Below are 26,719 nucleotides of genomic sequence, written 5' to 3' on the forward strand. Positions count from 1 at the left end.
TGGGGGTCCCAGACCTGAGGGTTTGTGCACTACTAGTAAGTAGACACTATTTATTTTGGCAGGCAGGATTCATGTTTAGGAATCATCTGTCTCGGGTGCAATGCTTGGGGGCGCCAGGCATGTACCTTCCCTGCTGCCTACCCCAGTCCGGATAGACAAGTCCTGCTTTGTGCACTCGTTTGCACGCACACTCATGCATGCCCTCGTTTATGCGCGCACGGTTGAGGGGGTGGCACGGCTGGCTGGCCTGGCCAGTGATGTGCTGCAGTTGAACTGTTGTGTCACTGGACCTGTAGTATCTATTGGGCCCTGGTATAACCAAGGTTATAATAGGTTGACAACTATTATTCCTATGAGTTTGCAAAGATTTTGAGTAGCATTATGCTGATCTGAATATGGTTTTCTGCGTGTCTTTCCGGGATCTCTGTATTGATCTATGGGATAGACCAGTCAGAATGTTAGAAAAGCTATTTTGAGATGCTTTTTTAGGTTATGATCTGCTATCACAGTCCTTGGAGGTAAGTTTAATATCTTGCTACCTGGAGCACAGTTAACAGGTCTAGGTCAGGTTATTGTTGGGCAACAGTCAATTACTTGCCCTGAATTATTTTCAGAGCTCTAGCTGGAAAGCTTGGAACAGGGTGTTTTTGGCTTCCATCAGATTTAGTCAGGACAAGGGACTAACATTGGATATTTTGAGCAGGTGTGACCTTGGTCCTAGTTGGTACATATTGCTTTGTTCATGCCAAGTACTTGTTGGTTGGGAACATGCCTTCCTGTTCTCAGATCATTAATTTTGTTCATGGGCACTTAGTCCTGGTGCTTGTCTAAAGAACAAAGTAGTAATGAGGCATGGGTTGGCCTGCTTGTCTCATTTTATGGCAGTTATCCTTCGAGACATGGTTGCCTTAAAGGACCAGTAAGATCAAAAAATGAAATTGACTTAAAGTAATAATTATATAATGCAGTGTTCCCCTGCACTAGTAAAACTGCTGTGTTTGCTTCAGAAACACTACTATTGTTTATATAAATAAGCTGCTGTGTAGCCATGGGGGCAGCTATTCAAAGGAGAAAGGACTCCAGTTACACAGCAGATAGCAGATAAGCTCTGTAGAACATAATGTTATCTGTTATCCACTAAGTATCTTGTGCCATATAGCCAATTTTCAATTTCCGCCATTGCTACTTAGAAGCTTGTTTACATGAACTATAGTAGTGTTTCTGAAGCAAACAGATCAGTTTTACCAGTGCAGGGCAACACTACATGATATTTTCATTACTTTAAAACACTTTACTTTTTTGGTGTTACGGTTCCTTTAAAGAGATACTGACATCAGAAAATAACCTTTGTCTTTGAATGCTATTCATAATTTTGCCATAAAAGTATTTGCCTGAGGCTTTTACATTACATTTCTCACTACCCTGTTCCTGTATGAGGGGGCTGCTATATTTGTGCAACAGGAGTCCATTAGCATTAGAAACTCTGACAGGCTGAGATGGGACAGTCAGGTTGGCAAAACAGTCAGGTTTAGGAACTTCAAGTAGCAATTACTTACAAAAGTAGAACTATCAGCGACAAACTCTCAACATGACCTATAGGTGATCTTTAATGTAGGTAAATATTTATTTTTAGTGTCAGTATCTATTTAAGGTGTTATACAGCCTGAATTAGGGACTGTTTGTTTAGATATTGCAGTTCCTGTTTAAAGTGGTCCTGTCACCTACACCTAAAAAGCTGCATAATGAAAGTGCTTTGCAAATTAAACATGGAACTCAAATTCGTTTTTTCATTAAAAATTCCAAACCTGTTATAAAGGTGTCAATCAAATATTATCTGCCCCCACCTCTATGCTATTCAGCATTTCCCACATCTCACTGCTCTCCTCATATTTCCCCTTCCATCCTCACACTCTATTATTGTGTAGGGCACTGCACATGGGCATTAGGGCCCCCATTCTTGTGCATACACAAGATTGTGGGGTGATACACAACTTATCTTAATAGCAGTGTCCACAAAATGGCCCCTGCCTGCTTGCTGTGATTGTGTAATTCCAAGACTGAAGCAAACAACATTTAAACAACACATTTAGTGTAAGTAAAGTTTATTTTGCTCAACTAACATAATAGAAACGAATTTGGAATTATTTATTAGGGCGAATTATTAGTTACCTTTAAGGGAACTTCCTGGAAATAGGTTACCTACAGACTTTCCGGTATTCTAGTAAGGTTACCCTTTGGCTTGATAGTAACCTTTAAGGGGGACCCTGGCAGGATCATATACTATGAGTGGTCAAGATACCAGCAGAAACACATATAGGCCTCTTGAATGTCTGACATGGCTTGTAGGGTTATGCCTACAATATTTTCTTCTTGAGGCAGTCTTTTCTGTTGCCTTTTGGGGTCTTTTGTATTGTACTGTATTGCTGCCCATTTGATATGTTATCAGATTCTGTTCTCAATAAGTATATGTGGTATTCCTAGTACAGAACTTCTAGTTTTCTGGGTTGAATATGTATAGATACCTAGATCTGCTATGGTCTAACAGGTATCTTCCAATTGTGATGCATTTCACTCTAAGGAAGTGTTCATTACATTTATTCTTGGTATGCCTCATCATAGTTAAAATCTGGAATTGGTTCTCTGATCTCTCAAACAAGATCCGCCTCTCACTATAGGGATGTGAGATGGTCAGGTTGGGGTCACTATCATTGTGAGTTCCTTTGTGTAGGACTGGGTCCTAGCAAGATCGCTTCCCCTTAGTATTGTTGTTCATTGCTCTCTTCCTCTAGGCTGGATTTGAAATTGGCTAATCCTAGAGAAGTCTCCTTTAGATTACTAGTTTCCTTATCTGAAGCTGATAGTATGACAAGTTGTTGTACATCACAACAGTACGTTATTGCAATATTTTCCAGGTGTCTATAAGAGCCTTGTTCCCTTCTGACTGGGCATTAAGCTTGGCAGCTTGCTATGTCCCAGAGAGTGCTAATATGGAGTACGGGCAGGAATTTTTTTTATCATACTTACCATGATTTTCCTTTTGTGGACATACTCCATATCTATATGTTCCCTTCTACAACGGCTGTCTTAATAGCTTGTAACAAAGACAGGGTTGGGGTGGCTTTTAAAGCTTTAGGGAGGGTCCTTCTAATGGAGCATAGCGGCGGGGATATATCCCAGGGTGTGCTGATATGAAGTATGTCCACTAAAGGAAAATTACAATATGATACATGATACAATTTTCCCTCTTTACTAGAAACTTTTAGGAGTCTTATTAGGGGTTGCTGCCACCTGCTGAACAAATTAGAAGTTACGCCCAAGTGTATCCAAAATATAACCCTGCAGTATCCTTGTAAAAAGGGCCTTTTATATAACTTGTCTCATTTGCTATACTATTATTACTACGTAACTAAATGATAGTAATAAAAATGTAACTGTATATCAAGTTCAGGCTAGAATATTTGGATTCTTAAGCACTAAAAAAATGTGTGTGTATGTATGTATATATATATATATATATATATAAAAGAGGGGCCGAAACGTTGGAAGAATATAAGTGATGATTTAATAAAATAATTTGTAAAATATTATATATATATATATATATGTATGTATATTACATTGTTGTTTTGTGCTCCTACCTATATATTATGCATAATACATTTCCCTGGATTTTACACCATTTTTTTCTGGTCCCCTGAAAAATTTAAAATGGGGGCTCTACTGTATGTATATATATATATATATATATATATATATATATATATATATATATATATATATTGGATCATATATATGTAATACACAAAAGCCATGAATATCTCTAAATTATATCCTTATAATCTACAGTCTGGTCATTTCCCTATGGGACCAGACTGTAAATTATATCCTTATAAACGGCGCGTTCGTCAGAACGCGCCGATTATAAGCTTAAAGAGACAGCACTCGCAGCTGCTGCATTGCTTCCCACCGCTATAGCGTTCGGGCTCCACATTTCCTCACTTCCCACAACGGATTTACCAGTTTTATGCGATGAAGGGCTTCTCTTTCCTTCATCGCATCTCTCACTCCTGTCACAAGTCTCCTGCAGCTGCCTCCCTGGTGTCGCTTTCCTCACAGGATTCGGCTCCATTTTCACTCCCCCTCCCGTCCAGTGTCTGAAGTCTCGCTCCGCCTCCCTTACACTGCCTAAATCTCGCTCTGCCTCCCTTATACTACCAAAGTCTCGATCTGCCTCCCGTCCACTCGCTCCCCCTCCTTCCCTGCATGACCGGTAAAAGAAAATTATGTGACACAGAGGGGGAGCGATTCTTTAGATAGTGGACGGAAGGGGGAGTGAAAATGTAGAGGAATCCTGTGAGGAAAAGAGCGAGACCAGGGAGGCAGCTGCAGGAGACATGTGCCATTTAGAAAGCAAGAATAAAATACAGGTACCTAAAAGAGCTGCAGTTAAAGATAAAAATCAACTTGTAGAGACACTTCAAAAAAAGTAAAACTGAACCCAGAAACTGTAGATTATAATAGATAATGTACCCCCCACTTAAAATTTATAAAGATATTAATAGTCACCTCGGAGTTATGTGACCTGTATAAAAGCACTCGGCCTTCGGCCTCGTGCTTTTATATGGTCACATAACTCCTCGGTAACATAATATCTTTATAAATTACAGTAGGGGGTACATTATCCACTATATAAATGGTGAGTAGGGATGTCGTTTTTGTCACATGATTCATTAAAACGTGGACATTATAATAAATAAAGTACCCCTTGTTGAAAAATAAGAGAATATCAGAAGTAACCTTGGAGTTCCATAACCTGTATAAAGGCAATCGACCTTCGGCCTTGTGCTTTTATATGGTCGTAATTCCTTGGTGACTTGTATATATACACACCATAGTAATGGAGAGCACACACAAAAACAATCCACCAACTACCAGGGTGCCAAGTGGTAGTCCAGCAAGCAAATCCACATCCAATAGCTCATAGGACTTGCTTAGAAAATTTAAAAAATCACAGGGTTGCCAATGTTTGGGACCTTTTAGTCTGTACAGCCAAACCAGGTTGTTACAGATGCAACAATTGTATTGTATGTAACTCTTTGACAGGGAACTGCTTTGACCACCCACATTCTGGCAAAAGGATCAAAATAAAACACAGACTTACCTGCACTTCAGACTTTGTTATATATATTTTACTTTGCACTTGTGGGCTGATGTACATGGGCAAAACCATCACTGCATTTGGGAGAGATTGGGAAACCATAGGACTGCAATTAAAAAAGCTATTTCCAATAAAGCCTCTCATTTCATCAGTGAACCATTGTCGGACAGGACACAAAAAAAGAAGGCGCTGGTATCATGTAAAAGAAATATGTCTGGGAACAACTGGTTGAGAGACATGTTGCTAAAACGGTGCATCATCTACCAACCAGGCCTGGACTGGGAGTCAAAATACGCAGAGGCCCAAACAGCCCTCCACCAGCCCACTCTACGGTAACTTTCTATGGAACCATACAGCGGCCCCTCTGGCATTTGCCAGAACCCACAGATTGCCAGTCCGGGCCTGCTACAAACCCTCCGTTACATGGCAATTGACTATATACCACCCCCCATGAGAAGTGGGGTGTGGGTTAGGGTCAGGTGTGGCTTAGGGTCAGGTGTGGGTTAAGGTTTTGTGGGTTAGGGTTTGGTAAACAAGAAGGAGAGGAGAGCACAAGTCGCTGGAGTTGCACTGGGGAACTAAGAGACATGTTTGGCACCAATGATGAAATCTGGCTGGGTTGAGAGCAATGAGGGTACTACAAAAGAAAGTCTTTAAAAGACTATTTGAGAAACTGCCTCTTTTGCTTACATGAACTACATTTGCCGCTTCTCTTTAATTAATAGGGAGTTTTAGGGTTTATATTTTGAAATGCTCTTGTAAAGGTTAATGAAGCACATGAGCGACATTTAAACTTCACAAAACACTGGATGTATGTTTATACACTAAATAAGGGGTTGTTTAACCAAAAAAAGTTCAATTACTTTATAGTATTACTCTACATTATAGTACTATTCAGAGACACCAATTGAAGATATTATACCTGATGTTTTGCTACTGGATGGACACTCTAAAGCAGTGTTCCCCAACCAGTAGCTTGTGAGTAACATGTTGCTCCCCAACCCCTTGGATGTTGCACCCAGTGGTCTTAAAGCAGGAGCTTATTTTTGAATTCCTGGCTTGGAGGCAAGTTTTGATTGAATAAAAATCAGGGAAACTGCCAAATAGAGCCTCCTCTAGGCTGCCAGTCCACGTAGAGGCTACCAAGTTGACAAACACAGCCCTTATTAGGCACCCCTGAAACTATTTTCCTGCTTGTATTGCTCCTGACTTTTTTATATTTGAATGCAGTTTGGGGTAAAAAGGTTGGGGACCTCTGCTCTGAAGAATGTGCATACATTTCTATATATTACTGCCAGGAGGCAGAAACTTGCTACTGGGATTTGTGCCACTGGGAAGCACACAATGCTGTACACATTGTACTCACTTGGGAAATACACCCACAAGCATTCATCCATGTACCTGATGTATTACTTTTATTCTCATATTGCTTTGAAATCAAACAACTTTCCTTACTTTTAACAAAACCAGTAACTAGGTTGTTGGATAATGAAGGCTGTTTATTATTAGAATATATAAAAGTGATACAACTGGTTCTACTGGCCATATGATATACAAATGAACACCAACAATGTATAAATGCTGAATATCCAGACTACTGCATTACAATAAATCTATTGTAAGTACATTTTGGCCAAATATAGTTACAGTACAACATTTTTGGCAATGCAAAAAAAAAATGTAAATGCCATTTTGGCTCATGCTAGTAAAGTTATTTATTTTTTCTTTCCTCTTTTTCCTTTCTTTTTTGGTGCTTCAGGCCAAGTAAAACCACGAAAGCCTAGGCAGTCCACAGCATTGTGGGATATATAGTAAGCATTGAGCATGGCAGCTGGACTGAGTATATCCACCTCGGGTTTTGGTGCTTTAGGCTTCTTTGACTTTTTTGACTTCTTCTTGCCTTTACTGCTTGATTTACCTGGACCTTTCGTTTTGGCACTTTTAGTAGGCTGAAAATCAAGAAACAGGTACACATTTTTAAAAATTAGTAGAAAATAGTAAAATATAATTGAAATGGTAAGAGGATAATTAATCATTTCAGTACAATTTTCTTCTATTTGAAGGCATTCTGATCATTTTAAAGATATACTGACACCAGGGAATGTGTGTGTGTGTGTGTGCGTGTGTGTCTTTCATTGTTCAGGCAATATTCAACTCATTTTTGCTAATCTGCATGTATTTTAAAATATTAGTACAAACTGCTCTACAGCTGCATTATTGTTGAGAAAATACTCCTATCACTGTCCCAATCACAGAGTAGAGAGTTAAGCCCAAATCCTTTAGTTTAAGTGAGCAATATATAACCTTTAGTTAGTTAGGAAGCTTAAATGAACAGTAACGTCTACAAATTAAAGGGTTTTAAAGAAATGACCATATAATGTACTGTTGCCCTGCCTTGGTAAAACTGGTGCGTTGACTTCAGAAACATAACTATAGTTTATATAAACAAGGTGCTGTATAGCCATGAGGGCAGCTATTCAAGCACAGGATTACAAAGTAGATAAACTGTGTAGAATCCCATTGTATATTACAGAGCTTATCTGTTATCTGCTGTGTATCCTGTGCCTTTTGTGCTTATCAGCTTTGAATGGCTGCCCCCATTGCTACACAGCAGCTTCTATATATAAACTATATTAGTGTTTCTAACGCAATCACACCAAGGCAGGGTAACCATACATCAGTGGCGGAACTACCGGGGGAGCAGGGGGTACGTGCGGGCCAGGGCCCGCACCCCCTCAGGGCCCCCCGGCAGTTTGCACGCCGCTTATTCCCGGCCAGTTCCGGGCGTACGGAGGGCCCGGCTGCGCGTCCTGCGCCAGGGTCCGCCCCCCTCTAGTTACGTTTCTGCCATACATTATATTTTCATTACTTGAAAACACTTTAATTTTTTGGAGTATTGTTCCTTCATGTACTGGTCAGATACTATTATTAACTATGTCAAACTTCTCAGAGACAGAGCTTCTGTGCATTTTGTTTAGGCCTTGCATGTATAAATCAATGAGCACAGCATAAGGCATGCACTTCACGGACCTCCAGGCAGCGGTTAAAAGTTCAAACAGCTTTATTTCACAGGCTCATATCTTATCCTAGCGTGTTTCGTGTGATCCTACACACAGGATAAGATTAGTGGTTAGTATTGTGGTACTTAGATTGTGCACTTAAATGCATGGGATTAACTTTATATATTGCTTGTGTAAGGCCTGATTTACACTAGTGATTAGTGACCTGACATAAAAGAAGCTACATGCAATTTAAGGGCAGTGACACATGCTGCTATTTCAGGAGATTAGTCGCCCAGCGACAAATTGCTTCTTCTTCGAGCAACTAATCTCCCCAAACTGCCTTACTGCCGGCTAGAATGTAAATCGCCGGCGGGATGGCATTCGGATTGCTTCGCCCGAAGTTTCCTTGTGAGGTAACATGGGACGACTTCAGAAAATGAAGCGTTCCGAGTACCGTCCCGCCGGCGATTTACATTCTAGCCGGTGGGAAGGCAGTTCGGGGTGATTAGTCGCCTGAAGAAGCGATTTGCCGCTGTCGACTAATCTCCCAAAATAGCAGCGTGTATCTCTGCCCTAAGGGTGGCGGCACACAGGGAGATTTGTCGTCCAGCAATAAATCTTCTCTACTGTGTGCGACTAATCTCCCCAAATGCCTTCCCGCTGGCAATGAATCGCCGGCAGGATGGCATATAAATTGCTCGGATTTCTGAAGTCACCCGAAGTTGCGGAAATTGTTTCTCAACAAAATACAGGTGTATTAGAAATTTGACTACAAATGTGCAGAGTATACATCTGTATGCAATATAAATACAATCGCTTTTTATCAAGATTATTACCATTATTAGGCAGCTGAAGATCCATTAAACGTTAAATTATATATCCATGTCCATAAGTCCTACATAAAAATGAAGATGACAGATGTTTGAGAAAAGAGACAAAATTCACAGGAAATATATGAAGTTAGTATTGACCAATAGAAACCTAAACGTTTTGTTATTAATAAAAATATAGTTTGCCAGAAAAGGAATATAGAATGTTTTTTTATTTGTTTTTGTGTGACTGGACTGCATTACTTAAAGGGATTCATAATTTTTATGATGTAGTTTTTATTTCTAAATTGCACTGTTTACACTGCAACACAAAAACTGTGGTACCGTGTTTGCCAGTAGCAAAAGTAACAAATAAAAAAAACAAACATATACAAAAAGTATTGTAGAAGTGATACCTATATTGGCTAACAATAAAAATACATTGCAAGCTTTCGGAGCACCGTTTACAGTGCAAATTGTCACTCTACAATAAAACATTTCATTCCTGAACCAGCAAGTGTTTTTTTTTTAATTGTAATATTGGTGTGTAGGCAGCCATCTCAGGTCATTTTGCCTGGTCATGTGATTTCAGAAAAACCAGCACTTTAGAATGGAACTGCTTTCAGGCAGGCTATTGTTTCTCCTACTCAATGTAACTGAATGCTATCTGGTTACCTTCCCATTGTTCTGTTGTTAGGCTGCTGGGGCGGGGGAGGTGGTGTTATCACTTTAACTTGCAGCAAAGAGTGACTGAAGTTTATCAGAGCACAAGTCACATGACTGGGGGCAGCTGGGAAACTGACAATATGTCTATCCCCATGTCAGATTTCAAAATTAAATATAAAAAAAATAATTTTGCTCTTTTGAGAAACTGATTTCAATGCAGAATTCTGCTGGAGCACCACTATTAACTGATGTGTTTTGAAAAAAAACACTTTCCCATGACAATATCCCATTAAGTGATTGTAAATGTATAATTTCACTGTTTTAGAAAAGAAAAAAACAGCTAATAGTTATTTAGCTGTTTAGTGTTCACGAGGTAGTAATGTATTTTAGCTCCAAGAACAAAATGTGGGAACTGGACTATATTCCAAAGCTAATGATGCATGTGGCGTCAGTAGAGAAAACACCGATCCACTACTTAGCACCATGTGGTCAGAAATGGAATCCATCTTTCATTGTACACATTGGTTGGATATTGGTCGAAAAATACACATTCAAGTGGTAGGGAACAGATTTTTTTTTTGCCCACCTGCATTCTTCTGGTCAGGCAGCAACAAAGTAGAGTAGTACATGAAAATTTTCTAGTGGATGGCAAAAGTATAAGCCAAAATTATTTTACTCCACTCTTGGGCAAAAATATTTTTGAACCATAAGTTCAAAAATATGAATAAATGGGGGCGTGGCCTAACACTGCATGGAGTGAGACGTGTCTCGGGGGAGCTCCGGACCCAGGCCTAATAATATTAACAAAACAGCGGAGAAGCAGACATCAGATTGAGACAAGAACCCTATAACATCCCCTTTAAGCAACAAAGATGGGAAGAACGCAAAAAAAAAAAGGTTCGCCGACCAAACTAACGGCCTTTTACGGATCCAAAGATAAAATGGAAAGTACGCGGAAAAGATTCCAAGATGGCGATGAGAGGGATACCTCGCGCCCATCCTCCCCAGCTTCGTCAATAGCACAGTCGCAGCATGAAGAACACAGCCCGTCACAGACGCAAGAAGGCCTCACAACAACCACACTGAAGGGCCTGCTACACTCACTGCGTAAGGACATACATAGTGACATGCAAAAGTCCCTAGCAGAACTGCGTACTGAAATGCGAGAGATTGGCGGCAGAACCGAGCATCTGGAAAATAAAATGGAGGAAATGGTGAGCTCACACAATGAGGTTATTGACCTCACCGCAGCCCTAGAGGAGGAAGTCTCTGCTCTAAAAATGAAATTGGCAGACATAGAAGACAGATCTCGTCGCAATAACGTAAGACTGAGGGGGATCCCGGAGTCCGTCGATTCCAAGGACCTAACTGCATATGTGAAAGCATTCATGGCAGCGATTCTCCCGGAGGCGCCGGAGTCAGCCCTAATCATAGACAGGGCACACAGGCTACCGAAAGCGAGAAATGCACCTGCGTCGGCTCCCAGAGACGTAATTATACGGATTCACTTCTATCATATCAAAGACCAACTACTTCGAGACCACCGCTTCACCCAGGATTTGCCGGACACCTACAAGGATATCTCCCTTTTTGCGGATCTCTCCACGGCAACGATAAGAAGAAGAAAGGAGTTTGCCCACATCACTGCAGCGTTAAGGGAAAATAGAATCCTCTACAAGTGGGGATTTCCCACAAAGCTAATTGTCTCCAGAAATGGAGCCACAGCAATTCTCCACACGCCAGAAGATAGCCGGAAAATGTTAGCGTCCTGGGGCATTTTGTTGGAGCATCAGCGCCCCGCTACGCCGGTAAAGAAAGGTCACAGAATGGAAACAGAATGGATGACACCAAGGCCCCGCGCGAGGAAATCACCATGACTCGAGACGGTCTAAGTATAGCCTGCTTATTTTATGCTCATATAATCGATACTAATTTTCTGCAACTCTGAGTTACTTGTGGCCAGTTGGGCCGGGGGCCGGAGCCCTGTAGAGACGCTCTCCCCTTGAGATCATAGGATCTTTTTTCATTTGACTCTTTGTTTTTTTTTGCTCACACCAGTTCTACACCCCCCCACAATTCTGTGAAACTGGCTGCCAAAACCCGAGACTGTCTTCAAAGTTCTTTTTCTTTTTATGTGCAGTATCACAGTAAATCCCCATACATTTGGGAATGTTGAGGAAACCGGTTTTCCCCAGGCATGTATATAGTTGGCGTATTGCCCAATATTCAGTTAACCCCAGTTTTACTTCCAGGAACATGCGGTATAATAAAAAGGAATGTATGTATGTGTATTCACGAACAATATGCTCTGCCAATGGTACAGGATACATAGATGTAAGCCCCAGGGGTCCCGCCTATGGTCGACGACAAAACTTTGATATAAAAGATGGTGCTTAAATTCATATCGATAAATGCTAAAGGCTTAAACTCCCCTTTTAAAAGATCAAAGATTTTACATGAGGCACAACGAAGCAAAGGAGATGTAATATGGGTGCAGGAAACCCACTTTGATCGCGATGCCCAGCCCTCTTTTGGTAACAAAAGATATCAACAGGTCTACACGGCCTCTGCCCAAGAAAAGAAAAGGGGAGTAGCCTTATTATTTAGCAACCACACGGGTTTTGAGTTTCAGAACCAATGGCGCGACCCTCAGGGCAGATACCTCATTGTAGTGGGTTTAATAAGAGGTGAATGTTATACATTTGTGAATATATATGCTCCGAACAGAGGGCAATATAAATTTATCTCCACAGTGCTACACAAGGTAGAGGAGATAAAAACAGGATGTACTGTCATAGCGGGAGATTTCAATGTAGTTCAAAATTTGGAGTTAGATTTACAAAGGAGTAAAACCGCTAGTACTAAAGCTAAAGAAAATACTAAATTTGGGACCCCACTGGCCAAATTAATAGCAACCCACTCATACCTAGACCCTTGGAGGGTGGAGTTCCCAAACCGGAGAGATTTTACATATTTTTCCCATGTACATTTAATGTACTCCAGAATAGATTTCTTCTTAGTAGACCAGTATACCCTGCAAAGGATTACAGAGGCGGACATAGGACCCATAACATGGTCCGACCATGCCCCGATTTCCATAACAATCAAAAATTCCCAGCAACCAAAAACATTCTCGTCATGGCGCCTTAATGAGGCTCTATTGACACAACAGCTCAACAAAACACACATCCAGTTAGCGATAGAATCCTTTTTTGAAACTAATATTGCTTCACAGACCTCCCCTTTTATCAACTGGCAGGCACATAAAGCCACGATCAGAGGTCTATACATACAAATGGCCTCCAGGATCAAGAAACAGCAAACAGCCAAAAGAAACAATTTAGAACAACAACTACTAAAACTGCAAGGAGTAAATAAAAACTCCCCTTCAAAGAAAGTTACAAAACAAATAACTGAATTAAAAGAAGAATTACATCACTTAGACCTGCAGAAAATGGAAATAGGCCTTAGAAAATTAAAAATCAGATATTATTACAAGAGAAATAAAGTGGGAGACCTACTAGCAAAGCAAATTAAAAATATCAGGATAAGAACGCAGATACAATCTCTCCAAGATGAACAAAACCGAATATTGTATAACCCGAAACAAATAGCAGATTGTTTTGCCAGATTTTATCAGAAACTGTACAACCTCAATAGGGACTCAAATACCCCGCAGCCGTCGAAAAAGGGTATTGAGGAATTTCTTGCCCAGGCTAATTTGCCGAAACTATCAGTAAACCAAAAAACAATTTTAAATGAGCAGATTACAGAAGAGGAGGTGGGCAAGGCCATTAAACGCCTGAAACCACACAAAGCTCCAGGCCCAGACGGCTACACAGCCATTTATTATAAGACATACATAGACCTGCTCACCCCACATTTAACTCAATTATACAATTATGCAGCAGAACAACAACAATTCCCTGCAGAAATGTTAGAAGCACATATCTCCCTAATTCATAAAGAAGGGAAAGACCCTAGACACTGTGCCAATTACAGGCCAATTTCCCTGCTGAACTTGGATGTCAAAATATATGCTAATATCCTGGCCTCTAGACTCCAAGAAATACTCAGTGATATCATTGACCTAGATCAGGTGGGCTTCGTGAAGGGTAGACAGTCCTTGGATGGCACCAGACGCTTCATTGATCTAATACAGATAATTAATAGGAAGAGGATCCCTACTCTGGTGCTATCCTTGGACGCGGAGAAAGCCTTTGATAGGGTACACCATGGCTTTCTGGAACAAACTCTTAAAGCCTACGGTATAGAAGGTTGGGGATTGACAGCTATACTTGCACTATACTCTAAACCCACAGCACGTATAAAAATGGGAGGATTCCTCTCAGACAGGTTTCAGCTTACTAATGGTACGCGCCAAGGGTGCCCCATGTCTCCCTTAGTCTTCAACTTAATAATGGAAACCATGGCACAAACCATAAGGGACACTCAGGAAATAGAGGGGGTGAAAGTAGGACAGAGAGTTCACAAGATAGGACTATATGCAGATGACGTTATTATAGCAATTACCAACCCAGAGAAGGGAACAAAAGCACTACAAGATATTCTGGAATGGTTTGGGAGGGTGTCCTTTTACAAGATAAACGTGAGCAAAACCCAAGCCATGTGCATCAACGTACCAGACAGCATACAACGGAAGCTACAAAATATATACGACTTTGATTGGAAACAGAACCAACTGAAATATCTTGGAATATTCCTCACAAAAACACCTGAACAGCTCTATAAGGCAAACTACTTGGGTCTACTTGCCAAAATTAGACACATAATAGAAACTTGGAAGATCAGCATGGTCTCTTGGTTTGGACGCTTAGCGATTGTGAAGATGATGGTCCTCCCCATAATCCTATACACGTTAAGGACGGTGCCAATACGGGTCCCAAAATCCTTTTTCCAGGACATACAGAAAAGTATCACGTGCTTTATCTGGGAACGCAGAAAACCCAGAATAGCACAACACCTTATGACTCGACCTAATGACAAGGGGGGGCTGGCAACCCCTGACATAGAAAGATACTACAAAGCCAACATTCTAGCCCAAACATGTGCATGGCATCTACACCCACAATCTAAAAGGTGGCTAGAATTGGAACAGGACTGTGTTGCTCCCCATTCCTTAACACAAGTTTTGTGGTCACAAACGCCAGAAAAGGCGGCTAAAGGAATAGACATGTATACAGTACAAGCGGGCCTGCAGTGTTGGGCAGAATGTGCAGGACCTGAGGGAAAGATACCGTTCCCATCACTTAACGCTCCTACAAGAATGCTTGAACTACATACTGAAATCGACCTGAAGTCATGGGCCACCAGAGGAATATCCACACTTAAGGACCTATTTGATGGCTATCAGTTGAAAACCTTTGAACGCCTGCAAAGAGAATATGACATTCATAAATCAGACTTTTACAAATACCTGCAGATTAGACACCTACTGTCAAGGTTCCCAAACCCCCATCGCAGGGAACGGACACCCTTAGAAATTTGGTGTAATACAAGTCCAGCTGCACCCAAAGGCATCGCAAGATGTTACAAATTATTATTCATGGGACTACACCAGGGAAAGTTCCCCGCAATATTAAAATGGGAGAAAGACTTCCAACAGTCTTTTGCACCAGAAGACTGGTGGGGAGCCATCAAAAGATTGAAATCATATACCAGCTGCGCAGACCACATAGAAAATTATTACAAGATCTTACATAGGTGGTACTACACACCTGAAAAACTTTCTCAGATGTACCCAGGCACCAGTATGCTATGCTGGAGAGGGTGTAATAGCAAGGGTTCGATGATGCATATATGGTGGAGCTGCAGTATTATACAGAACTTTTGGACCATGGTCTATCAAACAATCCAGGAGGTGCTGCACATGACACTTATAAGATCACCAGCGATGGCTCTCCTGGGAATGGACACAGATATGGGAGATAAACCATCAGAGATGATTTTAACACATATCTTCATAGCAGCGAGAAGACTGATAGCAAGATTGTGGAAACAAAAAGGAGCTCCATCATACGAACAATTATTGGCGGAGATAAACTCCAATCTACACTACCAAAAAGCCGCCTGGAAGGCTACAAACCATCCCTTCAGTGACAATCCAATATGGGAACAATGGACTGTATGTTATGATCAAAACACCAAGGTCTAAGAGTTAAAAGTAAAATTACAAAAAAAAAAAACAAAAAAAAAAAAAAACCACAATTCCAAGGCAATAGAATGAGGTAAAAGGAGATGCCACAGAGCAAGTGAAGGAACAGGTAGAGAATAGATACACATGGATATACTCTCAATATGGAATTAAGTGGGAAGCTCTTCCCATACCGCAATGGTTTGTGTCCTGGTTTCCCAATCAGTTCATAATCACCCCCCCCCCCCTCTTTTCCCTACCCCACATAAATAACGGCTATACGCTAACAAATCCTTCTGAGAAATCAAGGGATAAAGCATTTCATGGTTCAAGATAAGATATGGAGTTGATAAATGTTGATGTTGACATGCAAAATGATTCCATTGTGTGACATTGAAAGTTGTATGTAATCATATGGAAATGTATGTACCAATGCTTAAACATTTATCAATAAAGCCGTGATTTGAGTGAAAAAAAAATATGAATAAATGATTCAGCTCAGGTTAATAAGGTTTTCCTTGCCTTAAAAAGATGGTATGAAGTGATAAGCTGATTTAGGGTTATGGATGCCCACAACCCTAACTTTAAATTCACTGAAAATGTTTAAATACAGGGAAGTTGTTATAAATAAGATTGAAGGCACAAATGCAACAAATTCACTTTTGGAGAGATTGAGTTTTAGTTAGCACTGTGACATCCATAAAGAGATGGCAGAAAGACAATTTGTGACTCCAAACAGAACAGAAAGGGGCAAATTCACTAAAGGTGGAATTTTCGCCTGCGAACGCTTTGCCACACTTTGTGCCACTTTGCCAGGTGCAAGCTTGCTACCACTACGCTAATTCACTAAAATGTGAAGTTGGGTCTCAGCAGCCGAACGACTAATTCGTCAGAGCAAGCATTTGATAGCAAACTTTTTCTAACGTTCGTTTCTGCCTACGCTTATGCTTAGGTCAATTTTGAATAGGGCGGGTTCATATAGGTCATATGTCTATTAGAGATGTTGGTGCAAATGCTTAAAGTGGCCACTTGATATTAAAAATGTTCAAAGAAGCAAAATAAAGATCATATCCTAGATGTCCTAGACATGAGCCCATCCTAAAACAAATGACATGCCCCTCAAATGGTTATAAAAAAAAAAGTTAAAACCAAAAATTTGTAACAGTTACAACTTTTAAAGCCAATCCCGCATTAAAGTATGAAAAAAACACCAGCGGTTTTTATCATTTTAAAAACTTTTTGGCATAGGATGTCGCTTCATCTTGTCAGTTCGCCAGGTCTAAGCTGGCGAAGGAAAGTCTGGCGGGAGAGAGGTAACATTCTGTACAATTCGCACTTCAGTGAATTTGCAGAGTAACGATCGATCCCCTGAGCAAAAATGCACCCGGCAAAAGAGCGTGAAACTATGAGAAACTGAGAAAATATTGATGGTCTATTTCGCTATCGATTTGTCCTCTACCCTTTAAGTAAATTGCCAATGTCCCTGCGGATTGGATTTCTGGCAACTGCCACTTTGCTCTTTAGTAAATCTGCCCCAAAGAGAGAGAGAGAAGCCAAACAAATTTTAGTTATGGTATTCAAACTCCAATTATTGAATCACTGTATTGGTGATGTAAGAGATTTAAACCTAGAGAGATTTGGGTCTCTTTTTTTTTTTTATCAGGAGACCCAAATAAAATCAGGTATTTATCCCACCTACCAAAAAGTTGGTTTAATTACAGCTACATGCTTCTTTAATTACATTTCAGTTTATTAGGGGTTATCATGAATAGTGATAGAGCAACTTAACCAGCAGCCAGTTAAGGGTTACCAGCGGGTCCCGACCCAGATAAGTTAAATCACGTCACTACAAAAACGCGCACATTCAGTAACAAAACCAATGGCGCATATATACTTGTGCTTTTCCGAAAGTAAGAATATAGAGCCGCTTTACCTTACTCCTTCCCACAAGCAAGGCTCCACTAGGGCAGATAGCGAGATCTTCTGCGGTTGTGTATCAGTTGCTTGCAGACAAACTTTCATAGCGCTGCTGACGCATTCTCGGTTACTATGGAAACGCGAGAACGCGCACAAGCCCGTGCAACGGTTGCTATGGAGAAACGGAAATGCTCGTTTCCAACCGCCTAAGTGTATGGCTACGTCCTCACAGCTCACGTAGCCATACACGAGGAGCAATAGGGCACGTTGTTTACGTTCGATATAAGTAAATATGGCGCTTTCTTCCTGCATGGAAATGCCCACAGACCCGTACAATCGCACACTGCTTTGAAAAACAAGCAGGTTATGCGGCTTTTAAAATACACTGTTATTATTCTAAACACAACTGTGTACATATAAACACATGGTCATGCTGTCATGCTCATATGTGTTTTGCACTGAATTAGTTGGATGACTGGATTAGTTGTCATCAATTAGGAGGGATCCCTCATCTTCTATGCAGCGCTGCTTGGTTTTAAATGTTTTTATTTACATATGGCATGGTGATAAATAAATATTGCTTTTTAACTTTTATCTTTAATTTAGTGGATTTGTGACTCCAGGTTGTGATGTATTGGTGGACGTTTCCATTTAAAATAACAACATCCATCCTAAAGCATTACTGCTGAAGGATTGTACGGAAAGCACAAAGTAAACAAACAAATTAGAAACAAGTTAGTTCAGAATTAAACCCAAAACAGCAGTAGGGGTTGCATCAGAGAACATGTAATTACACCCCTTCATATTAATGTGATGTGAAGTTGATCAAATGCCCTTATTTTTGCATTTCTATTCATGTCATTGAAAGATTTTCCATATTTGAATTAATTTGTCATTTTTTTTTGTAATCAATGTTGTATGTAAACTCTTTCCATTTGTACAGTAGACTTAAATGGTTATCTTTTTTTTCCCCCCACAGAAAAATGTTTCCAAAATCATCATTCACTATTCTAGATGACCATATTAGCCACTACCCCCAGCTGGAGGATCCCACCGGCTTCCTAAATGCATATTGGAACTTCATTAATTCATTTTGAAATAGGAACATGCGTTTATATTCTGTGATGCTGCCCAGGCTCATTTGGAATTTTACCATTTGCAAGGGCGTCTTTTGGAACTGAGCTCTGGCAATGTGACCATAAATCGGTTTAATTACAGCTCAATTGATTCTTATGAGACTGATAACTAATTCTACATGTGACAAAATGAACTCTCAGGGACTCCTGTTTTAAATCCCATCAAGAGGCCTTTATTTGTTGTTATATTACATATATTATTGTAATATGCTTGCATAGTGTCTAAGGCCACCAGCCATGTTATGAGCAGACTGCTGCATTACCTGAAGCATTTGGGTGCTTTACAGTTTTTATAGACCATTATGGAATCTCTCCTATATAATTTCTTGGGAAATGGCCTGGAACTCTGCAGATACAAAGTATTGTCCATTAAGCTGATACAGTTGCAGGTATGCAATACAAATAATCTCTTAGCACTGGACTCTTGGACTGTGTGAATACAGACCTACAGCAATATTCAATAAAAAGAACATATGCAGTGAAAAAGGGCTGTCAGCACTTCTCAACCCCAATTTCTACTTTATGAACGAGTGCTTAACTAGTTATCCATTGTCAGTGATTGTAATTTTTGTGAAATTATTCAAAATCACAGTATAGAAATCAAAATTTTACATAGATTTTAAAACAGATATAATGAACATGGCTGCAACAGACTGTGTTCCCAAATGCATATTAGGAATTTGTATTTTCCTGAGAACTAGCTGTCCTATTCTTCTACATATCATTGTTTACTTGGCACTGATATGCAATTTATCTTCCCTCATCTCCACAGCAGAAGAATGATACAATTGTAGTTATACAATTTGTGTGATTTATGTAAATGACATATTGTTTAACCTAAATAGCGTGCGTCTCCAACAATGTGATTTCCAAATGGAACATGCTGATCCAACCATCCTACTCAAAAATAGTCTTCATGTTTACATCTGGACTGTCATTCTTTTTACAGTTTACAATACTTTTATATCTGACACATTTGCAAGATTGCTATTAATGTACAATGAAGATTGAATGTCTAATGTTTGTGAAATAAACTGAAAAGATTTTATAACTATATCTGCTTACAGCAATTCTTATAACAGTTAAATAAATCACTGTTGCTAGTTACCTCAAACAAATGCAAGCAAAACTTCCGATCGAAACCTTGTGATGCACCTCCGCCGTGCGTGCGAATGTATCAATCCACAAAATAAAGTTTTCAAGGAACGATCCAGACTGCAGGATTAACTGCTCAATTAGGTGTTTATTGTTCAACACAACATGTTTCGAGTCTCAATGGACTCTTTGTCAAGTCTTATAACAGTTAGTACAGACCCTGGAGATGTTCTGGACTCCTGTAAGGAACTGAGCAGATGTGTTTTGTCATTTTGTTTCAGAGTATTGCAGTGCAGAATGTAAGGGTAGTGTCCTGATAGCACATTAATTGCTGAGACTACACTCAATATCACACAATTAAGACCACAACATCACTTTGAGTGATACAGGCACCATGTGGATGAAGATCCTGAAAGCAAGAGAATGAAAAGTTTAAAGAAATTCATCCTCCTGCTAAGAGCTTCATCTTATGCCAGCCTCCCTCAAATCCTTGGTCCTTAAATCAAAGTAGGAGGGGGGAAATATAGATAAAGTTTTAAAAATATCGCTGTACACCTCAAAAAGAGGTAAAGATCATTTTAGTAGGTGTTTGGTCTTTCTTGGGTTTCTTGGAGAGTAAGTCCGCTTGAGAGAATGTAAGTTCCCTCTGGAGTTGTAGTTGCTCCTTGTAGCCCCTTTCTAAGAATCTGTCAAAGGTTTCTTTCAATTGTGCTTTTTCTGGGTTACTATTATTCCGTATTGTCATCCAAATACTCACACATGTCTAAAGACTTAAGAAGATGTACAAACGAACTGGACAATTATCTCTATGGACAACACTTTATCATTGTATCAGGCCCCTTCCCCTATGTTCGGCCACGGCAGGAATCGGAACTTAAAGAACATTTTAGTGAAAACTGACTTCTCTGACCACTAAAGAAACAAATTGGTTAACCACACAGCAGAAACTTGGCTGCTACCGCTGCCCAGACTGCACCACATGTAGATCCATGCTCACTGGCAAGGACTTCCCTCATCCACATACGGGCAAGAGATATAAAATACTGCATAGACTAATCTGCACTTCATCATTTGTGGTCTATATTATTACGTGCCCATGTGGTTTATATTATGTGGGCAAGGCTACTACACAACTAAGGGACAGGATCGCGAATCACCGTTCAGCCATAAGTAGGGCCCTTAAAGAGGAAACAGCCGGTGGCAAGGCATTTTTTGGAGATGTATTTACCATCTGAACACTGTTGCACCTCACGGGCTTAATGAGAACCTTCTTATAACCATTCCCATTATCCCCTACAGACATCTACAGTGGTGTGAAAAACTATTTGCCCCCTTCCTGATTTCTTATTCTTTTGCATGTTTGTCACAGTTAAATGTTTCTGCTCATCAAAAACTGTTAACTATTAGTCAAAGATAACATAATTGAACACAAAATGCAGTTTTTAAATGAAGGTTTACGTTATTAAGGGAGAAAAAAAACTCCAAATCCACGTGGGCCTTTGTGAAAAAGTGATTGCCCCCCTTGTTAAAAAATAACTTAACTGTGGTTTATCACACCTGAGTTCAATTTCAAAGGTTATAAAGCCATTTCTAAAGCTTTGGGACTCCAGCGAACCACAGTGAGAGCCATTATCCACAAATGGCAAAAACATGGAACAGTGGTGAACCTTCCCAGGAGTGGCCGGCCGACCAAAATTACCCCAAGAGCGCAGAGACAACTCATCCGAGAGGCCACAAAAGACCCCAGGACAATATCTAAAGAACTGCAGGCCTCACTTGCCTCAATTAAGGTCAGTGTTCACGACTCCACCATAAGAAAGAGACTGGGCAAAAACGGCCTGCATGGCAGATTTCCAAGGCGCAAACCACTTTTAAGCAAAAAGAACATTAAGGCTTGTCTCAATTTTGCTAAAAAACATCTCAATGATTGCCAAGACTTTTGGGAAAATACCTTGTGGACCGACGAGAAAAAAGTTGAACTTTTTGGAAGGTGCGCGTCCCGTTACATCTGGCGTAAAGGTAACACAGCATTTCAGAAAAAGAACATCATACCAACAGTAAAATATGGTGGTGGTAGTGTGATGGTCTGGGGTTGTTTTGCTGCTTCAGGACCTGGAAGACTTGATGTGAAAGATGGAACCATGAATTCTACGGTCTACCAAAAAATCCTGAAGGAGAATGTCCGGCCATCTGTTCGTCAACTCAAGCTGAAGCGATCTTGGGTGCTGCAGCAGGACAATGACCCAAAACACACCAGCAAATCCACCTCTGAATGGCTGAAGAAAGACAAAATGAAGACTTTGGAGTGGCCTAGTCAAAGTCCTGACCTGAATCCTATTGAGATGTTGTGGCATGACCTTAAAAAGGCGGTTCATGCTAGAAAACCCTCAAATAAAGCTGAATTACTACAATTCTGCAAAGATGAGTGGGCCAAAATTCCTCCAGAGCGCTGTAAAAGACTCGTTGCAAGTTATCGCAAACGCTTGATTGCAGTTATTGCTGCTAAGGGTGGCCCAACCAGTTATTAGGTTCAGGGGGCAATTACTTTTTCACACAGGTTTGGATTTCTTTTCTCCCTAAATAATAAAAACCCTCATTTAAAAACTGCATTTTGTGTTTACTTGTGTTATCTTTGACTAATAGTTAAATGTGTTTGATGATCAGAAACATTTTGTGTGACAAACATGCAAAAGTATAAGAAATCAGGAAGGGGGCAAATAGTTTTTCACACCACTGTATATATGGATATTTTCATTATCACCACTGCGGTGTTCTGTCCTGAATTGTCTGTGGTTGCTTGTAATGTCATATTTAAAGTGCTATATTTGACACAAAGTATATGTGATGCCACAACCTAATATGGACTGCATATTTGGCATATTTTGTTTTATTCCTTCTCCCTCTTAAAATGCTCCTTTTTAATCTAATTTCTTTTTCCTTCTTGCTCATCGATCATGTCAATTACCACTAGCCCTGGTAACCTGGCATTATGCAGGCTAGGCAAATCCTGCTAACGGTAATATGTGGGGGTGGACTGAAGTACACTAGATTCTCTGCCTATTGCCTGGTATGACTTAGGGGAAATGCTTGTTGTCCACATACATTTATTGCTCATTCATTACCAGAAGTGTCAAACAGCGACCAATATGCCTCCGGGCTACCGCAAGCAAAGTGAGCTGTTACCTCAAATGAAGAGGAATGCTGCCCGTAAGTGCATACGCCAAAGGGTTACAGATATTTACTCTCGCCGCTGCTCTTTCTCTGCAGTCTGCGGTTCCTATGACACAATCGTGTAAGAGACTAAGGGGCAAATTCACTAAGATGCGAAGTTGCGCCAGGCGCAACTTCGCCGCACTTCGCCAGGCGTAGTTTCTCCAGGGCTCCGCAAATTCACTAAAATCCGAAGTTGCGCACAGGGGTAGCGTAAGGTTGCGAAGTTGCGCTAGCGTTGATTCGCTATATAAAGCGAAGTTATGCTAGCGAAGGCTAATTTGCATACGGCGCGAAATTCAAATTTCAATGGAGGAACACTTATCTGCACTACAAATGCCTAGAAAACCTTCAAATCAGCAAATAAAAATTTTATTTTGCCCTACACATGTGCCCACTGTCTAGGTAAGTTGCCATGAGTCAGGAAATGTAGGGGGGAGGAAGGGGAGCCCCAAAAAATTTTCGATCTTTTTCAGCCTATCAGCCATCATGTAGAAAACACGCCAGCGTTTTTTTGGGACTTAGAAAAAAAATGTACTTTTTTTTTAAAACAATCCCTATCTACTCTATTGCGCTTCGCCAGGTCTGAGGTGGCGAAGGAAGTCTAGCGTAAAAGGTAGCGTTCAGTACATTGCGGAAGTTAGTGAATTTGCGTAGTTTCGTCGCTAGCGAAAATTCGCCTGGCGTAAGGTTGCGAAGTAACACTAGCGAAACTACGCCAGCGTTCGTTAGTGAATTTGCGCAGTAGCGAAAATGCCAAACGCTAGCGAATTAACGCAAGCGTTCGGCGCTTCGCGGCTTAGTGAATTTGCCCCTAAGTACAGAAGTCTGGTGCCGCGATTGGACACACCCACTTCTATACCGGTAAACGATTGGGCGCGCGGTCCCGGCTCGCTCCGCTGATTGGCCAGTTCATTATGGGCTTGAGCAGTGGGTTTTATTTGACACGATGAGCCTTTCTCTTTATCTTCGCCTTATTGTTCCATTTTGTGATAAAATACTTAAGTTGCTTGATCTATTGGATACCAATAGGTCCGTTCTGTTTCCCTCTGTATATCCCTGCACAACACGTATTGAGCACTACTGATTTTTTGGTTACCAGGTTTGCTTAGCAACCGAGTTTGGTGCCAAATAGAGTTTCAAATTTTATGGGATTGTAGGAACTTCATTTGTTCATCTGTTTTCTCCTGACAAAGATCCCTGTGTGGGATCGAAACGTTGAGTTAAATAAAAAAACTTATTTGCATCAAAAACGACCCTGTGAGTGCCGCTATTCTGCACAGATATTATACATATTCTTGATCTTCACCATAGAATGGACGACTGTCAGTGCAAAGTTCAAGAATGCAGTAACTGACAGATGGGAGATTGTCAATACAGATACTTGCCTTCCCTTCTTGGACAAAAAAAGACTTCTACTTGCTTACAGAAGGGGACAGAACTTGAGTGATCTATTGGTAGTAAAGGATGTGTTGGCAGACCCCAGGGTTGGGCACACATGGCTTAAAAGGCCATTAAAGAAGGGTGGTTTCAAGTGTTTGAATTGCATTACATGCAGCGGAATGCTGCAGGGAACACATTTCACACACCCCAGAACAGGACATAATACTCAATCAACCATAGACTAACATGTACCACTGATCATGTGGTCTATATGGCATGGTGCCCCTGCGGTCTATACTATGTAGGGAAGACTTTGACTTCTTATCACACGAATAATCATATATTAGAGATTTGAATGGCTCTATCTACTGGAAAAGCAGATCAACCAGTATCAAAACACTGCCTGAAATCTAAACACACATTGCCCCAATTCCAACACATGATGATAGACCACGTGCCTGCCCTACGGAGGGGGAGGTAACAGAGATTTACTACTAATGGAGTCTATGTGGATTTTTAAGTTGGAACCTCTTTCTCCAAAGGGCCTTAACGAAACCCTCCCCATGTCTTCTTTTTTCTTAAGTTTTTCTAAATTTCTCTGAACAATCCTTTTTCAGTGAGATTCAATTCTGGGCTTTGTGATGGCCACAATACTTTTGTTACAACTTTGAAGGTATGCTTTGCATTATTGTCATGTTGGAAGACAAAGTTGCAACCTAGTTTTAAAGGGGTAGTTCACCTTTAATTTACTTTGAGAATGTTATAAAATGCACGACTTTTACTTAGCCTCCTTTATTTATAATTCGTTGACTTTCTGCCTTTTTCTGACATATAAGCCCCAGATGCAGTGAAAACAGTATTGAAGAATCCCTACAGAAGTTTGTCTATAGGGTCTAGGTAGGGTTGTTTTTTAGTTACAGGTTGAATTCTCCTTTAAATGCTTTAGGAGCTCTAAAATAGGTTGATGCCTTTGGGTGGAGTGAGCTTTGACCATTGCTCCCTGATCCACCTCAGCTGTCCATCCCCCTTCTGAACACACAAATATTAAGGGGGTGGACAAACAGGATGAAGCTCTGGGCAGGAGGTAGAGTCAATTTTAACCATTTAGTGTTTACTCTCCAGGATCTTCATCCTCATGGTACATGTGTCTCCCCAAATCTAGCCAACAGAAACACATTTTTACAATTTCTTTCATAATATACTGGTCTAATAAAAAAAATGCCATATTCTGTCCCAAAATGTTTTCTCACTTTTATTGTCAAAACATGTTAATAGAGACTGAGACAGCAAAGAAATGTTTAAATTAGAAACAGCATCACTATACAGGAATGATATTCTGCAGTAGCAAATTTTCAGGGGCCATATATACTTTATTTTGGTCTAAAATATATTTAGGGTCTTTAATATTCAACTGCTTTACTATTCTGAGAGTAACTAATGGATTGGAGAAAGCACAATGCTTGCACTGTTAATGTTAAAGCTTATTGGCCTTGACTTTCAGTGAAGGCAAAAAAACCATGAACAGGAGTCTGTATGAAATGAATGTAGTCTGGTCAGTAGTATAATTTAAATGAATGATTATGCTCTACTCAGAACCATTTTTTAAGGAAAAAAAAAAAGAGTGCAAGCACATATTTCCATGCTTACCAACGTAGCACATAGGAATGGACTGTATTTTATTTTCAACAACTTCAACCCGTAATTAGCAAGAGGGCCCTCTACATGTTTCAAGTGCCCCAAGCAAAAGTTCTTTTCATAGAAGAGAAAGGTTTGGGAGATTTTTGGAAACTTCAGACAACAGAAAAAAGAAATTGGTTTTCCTGAAATGTTTGTTTATATAGTGGGCTGCAGAAAGTTCTGCTTTGACAAAGGAAGGATTAGCCCACTGAGGCCAGAATGACATCTGCTGGAGTTTCATCTTGACTCCTGACAGTAACTTGCATGGTAACCCCATCAGCAAGGGCAAGTCTGGATCTCACGAGAACATCATGACCTCCTCTGAACACCCCTACAAAATAAAATGAAATATCTTTAAGTTGCTGGAACTGTTTCACAGCCAAAGACTGTTCCCATGCTGCACAGTTATTAAAACACTGGTAAATCATTGTTGTTAAGTATAAAGTTAAATTACTCTGTTTATCTTGCTTTCCAGATTATTCAAATTATCCATGAATTCACATGTTCCAGGG

General features: G+C 40.3%; 2 protein-coding genes across 3 annotated transcripts in view; both read right to left on the reverse strand.

Annotated features, from left to right (window-relative positions):
• Window positions 1-6,649: 6,649 nt before the first annotated feature.
• Window positions 6,650-17,892, reverse strand: LOC121402177 (small lysine-rich protein 1-like). Its single transcript, XM_041588447.1, has 3 exons — window positions 17,723-17,892; window positions 8,997-9,055; window positions 6,650-7,107 (listed from the first exon to the last, which is right to left on the reverse strand). The coding sequence occupies exons 2-3, from the start codon at window positions 8,997-8,999 to the stop codon at window positions 6,874-6,876; spliced, it is 237 nt and encodes a 78-aa protein (XP_041444381.1). The 5' UTR covers window positions 9,000-9,055; window positions 17,723-17,892; the 3' UTR covers window positions 6,650-6,873.
• Window positions 17,893-25,756: 7,864 nt separating this feature from the next.
• Window positions 25,757-26,719, reverse strand: part of copg2.S (COPI coat complex subunit gamma 2 S homeolog) — a 29,343-nt gene continuing 28,380 nt past the window's right edge. Inside the window, exon 24 of one of the 2 annotated variants that reach the window (XM_041587627.1) lies at window positions 25,757-26,538. In XM_041587627.1, coding sequence (XP_041443561.1) covers window positions 26,408-26,538 — 131 coding nt within the window. In that variant the 3' untranslated portion in view covers window positions 25,757-26,407. 2 annotated transcript variants of the gene reach the window in all.

This window comes from Xenopus laevis, chromosome 3S (genome assembly GCF_017654675.1).
Source record: "Xenopus laevis strain J_2021 chromosome 3S, Xenopus_laevis_v10.1, whole genome shotgun sequence".
NCBI classification, from domain to species: domain Eukaryota; kingdom Metazoa; phylum Chordata; class Amphibia; order Anura; family Pipidae; genus Xenopus; species Xenopus laevis.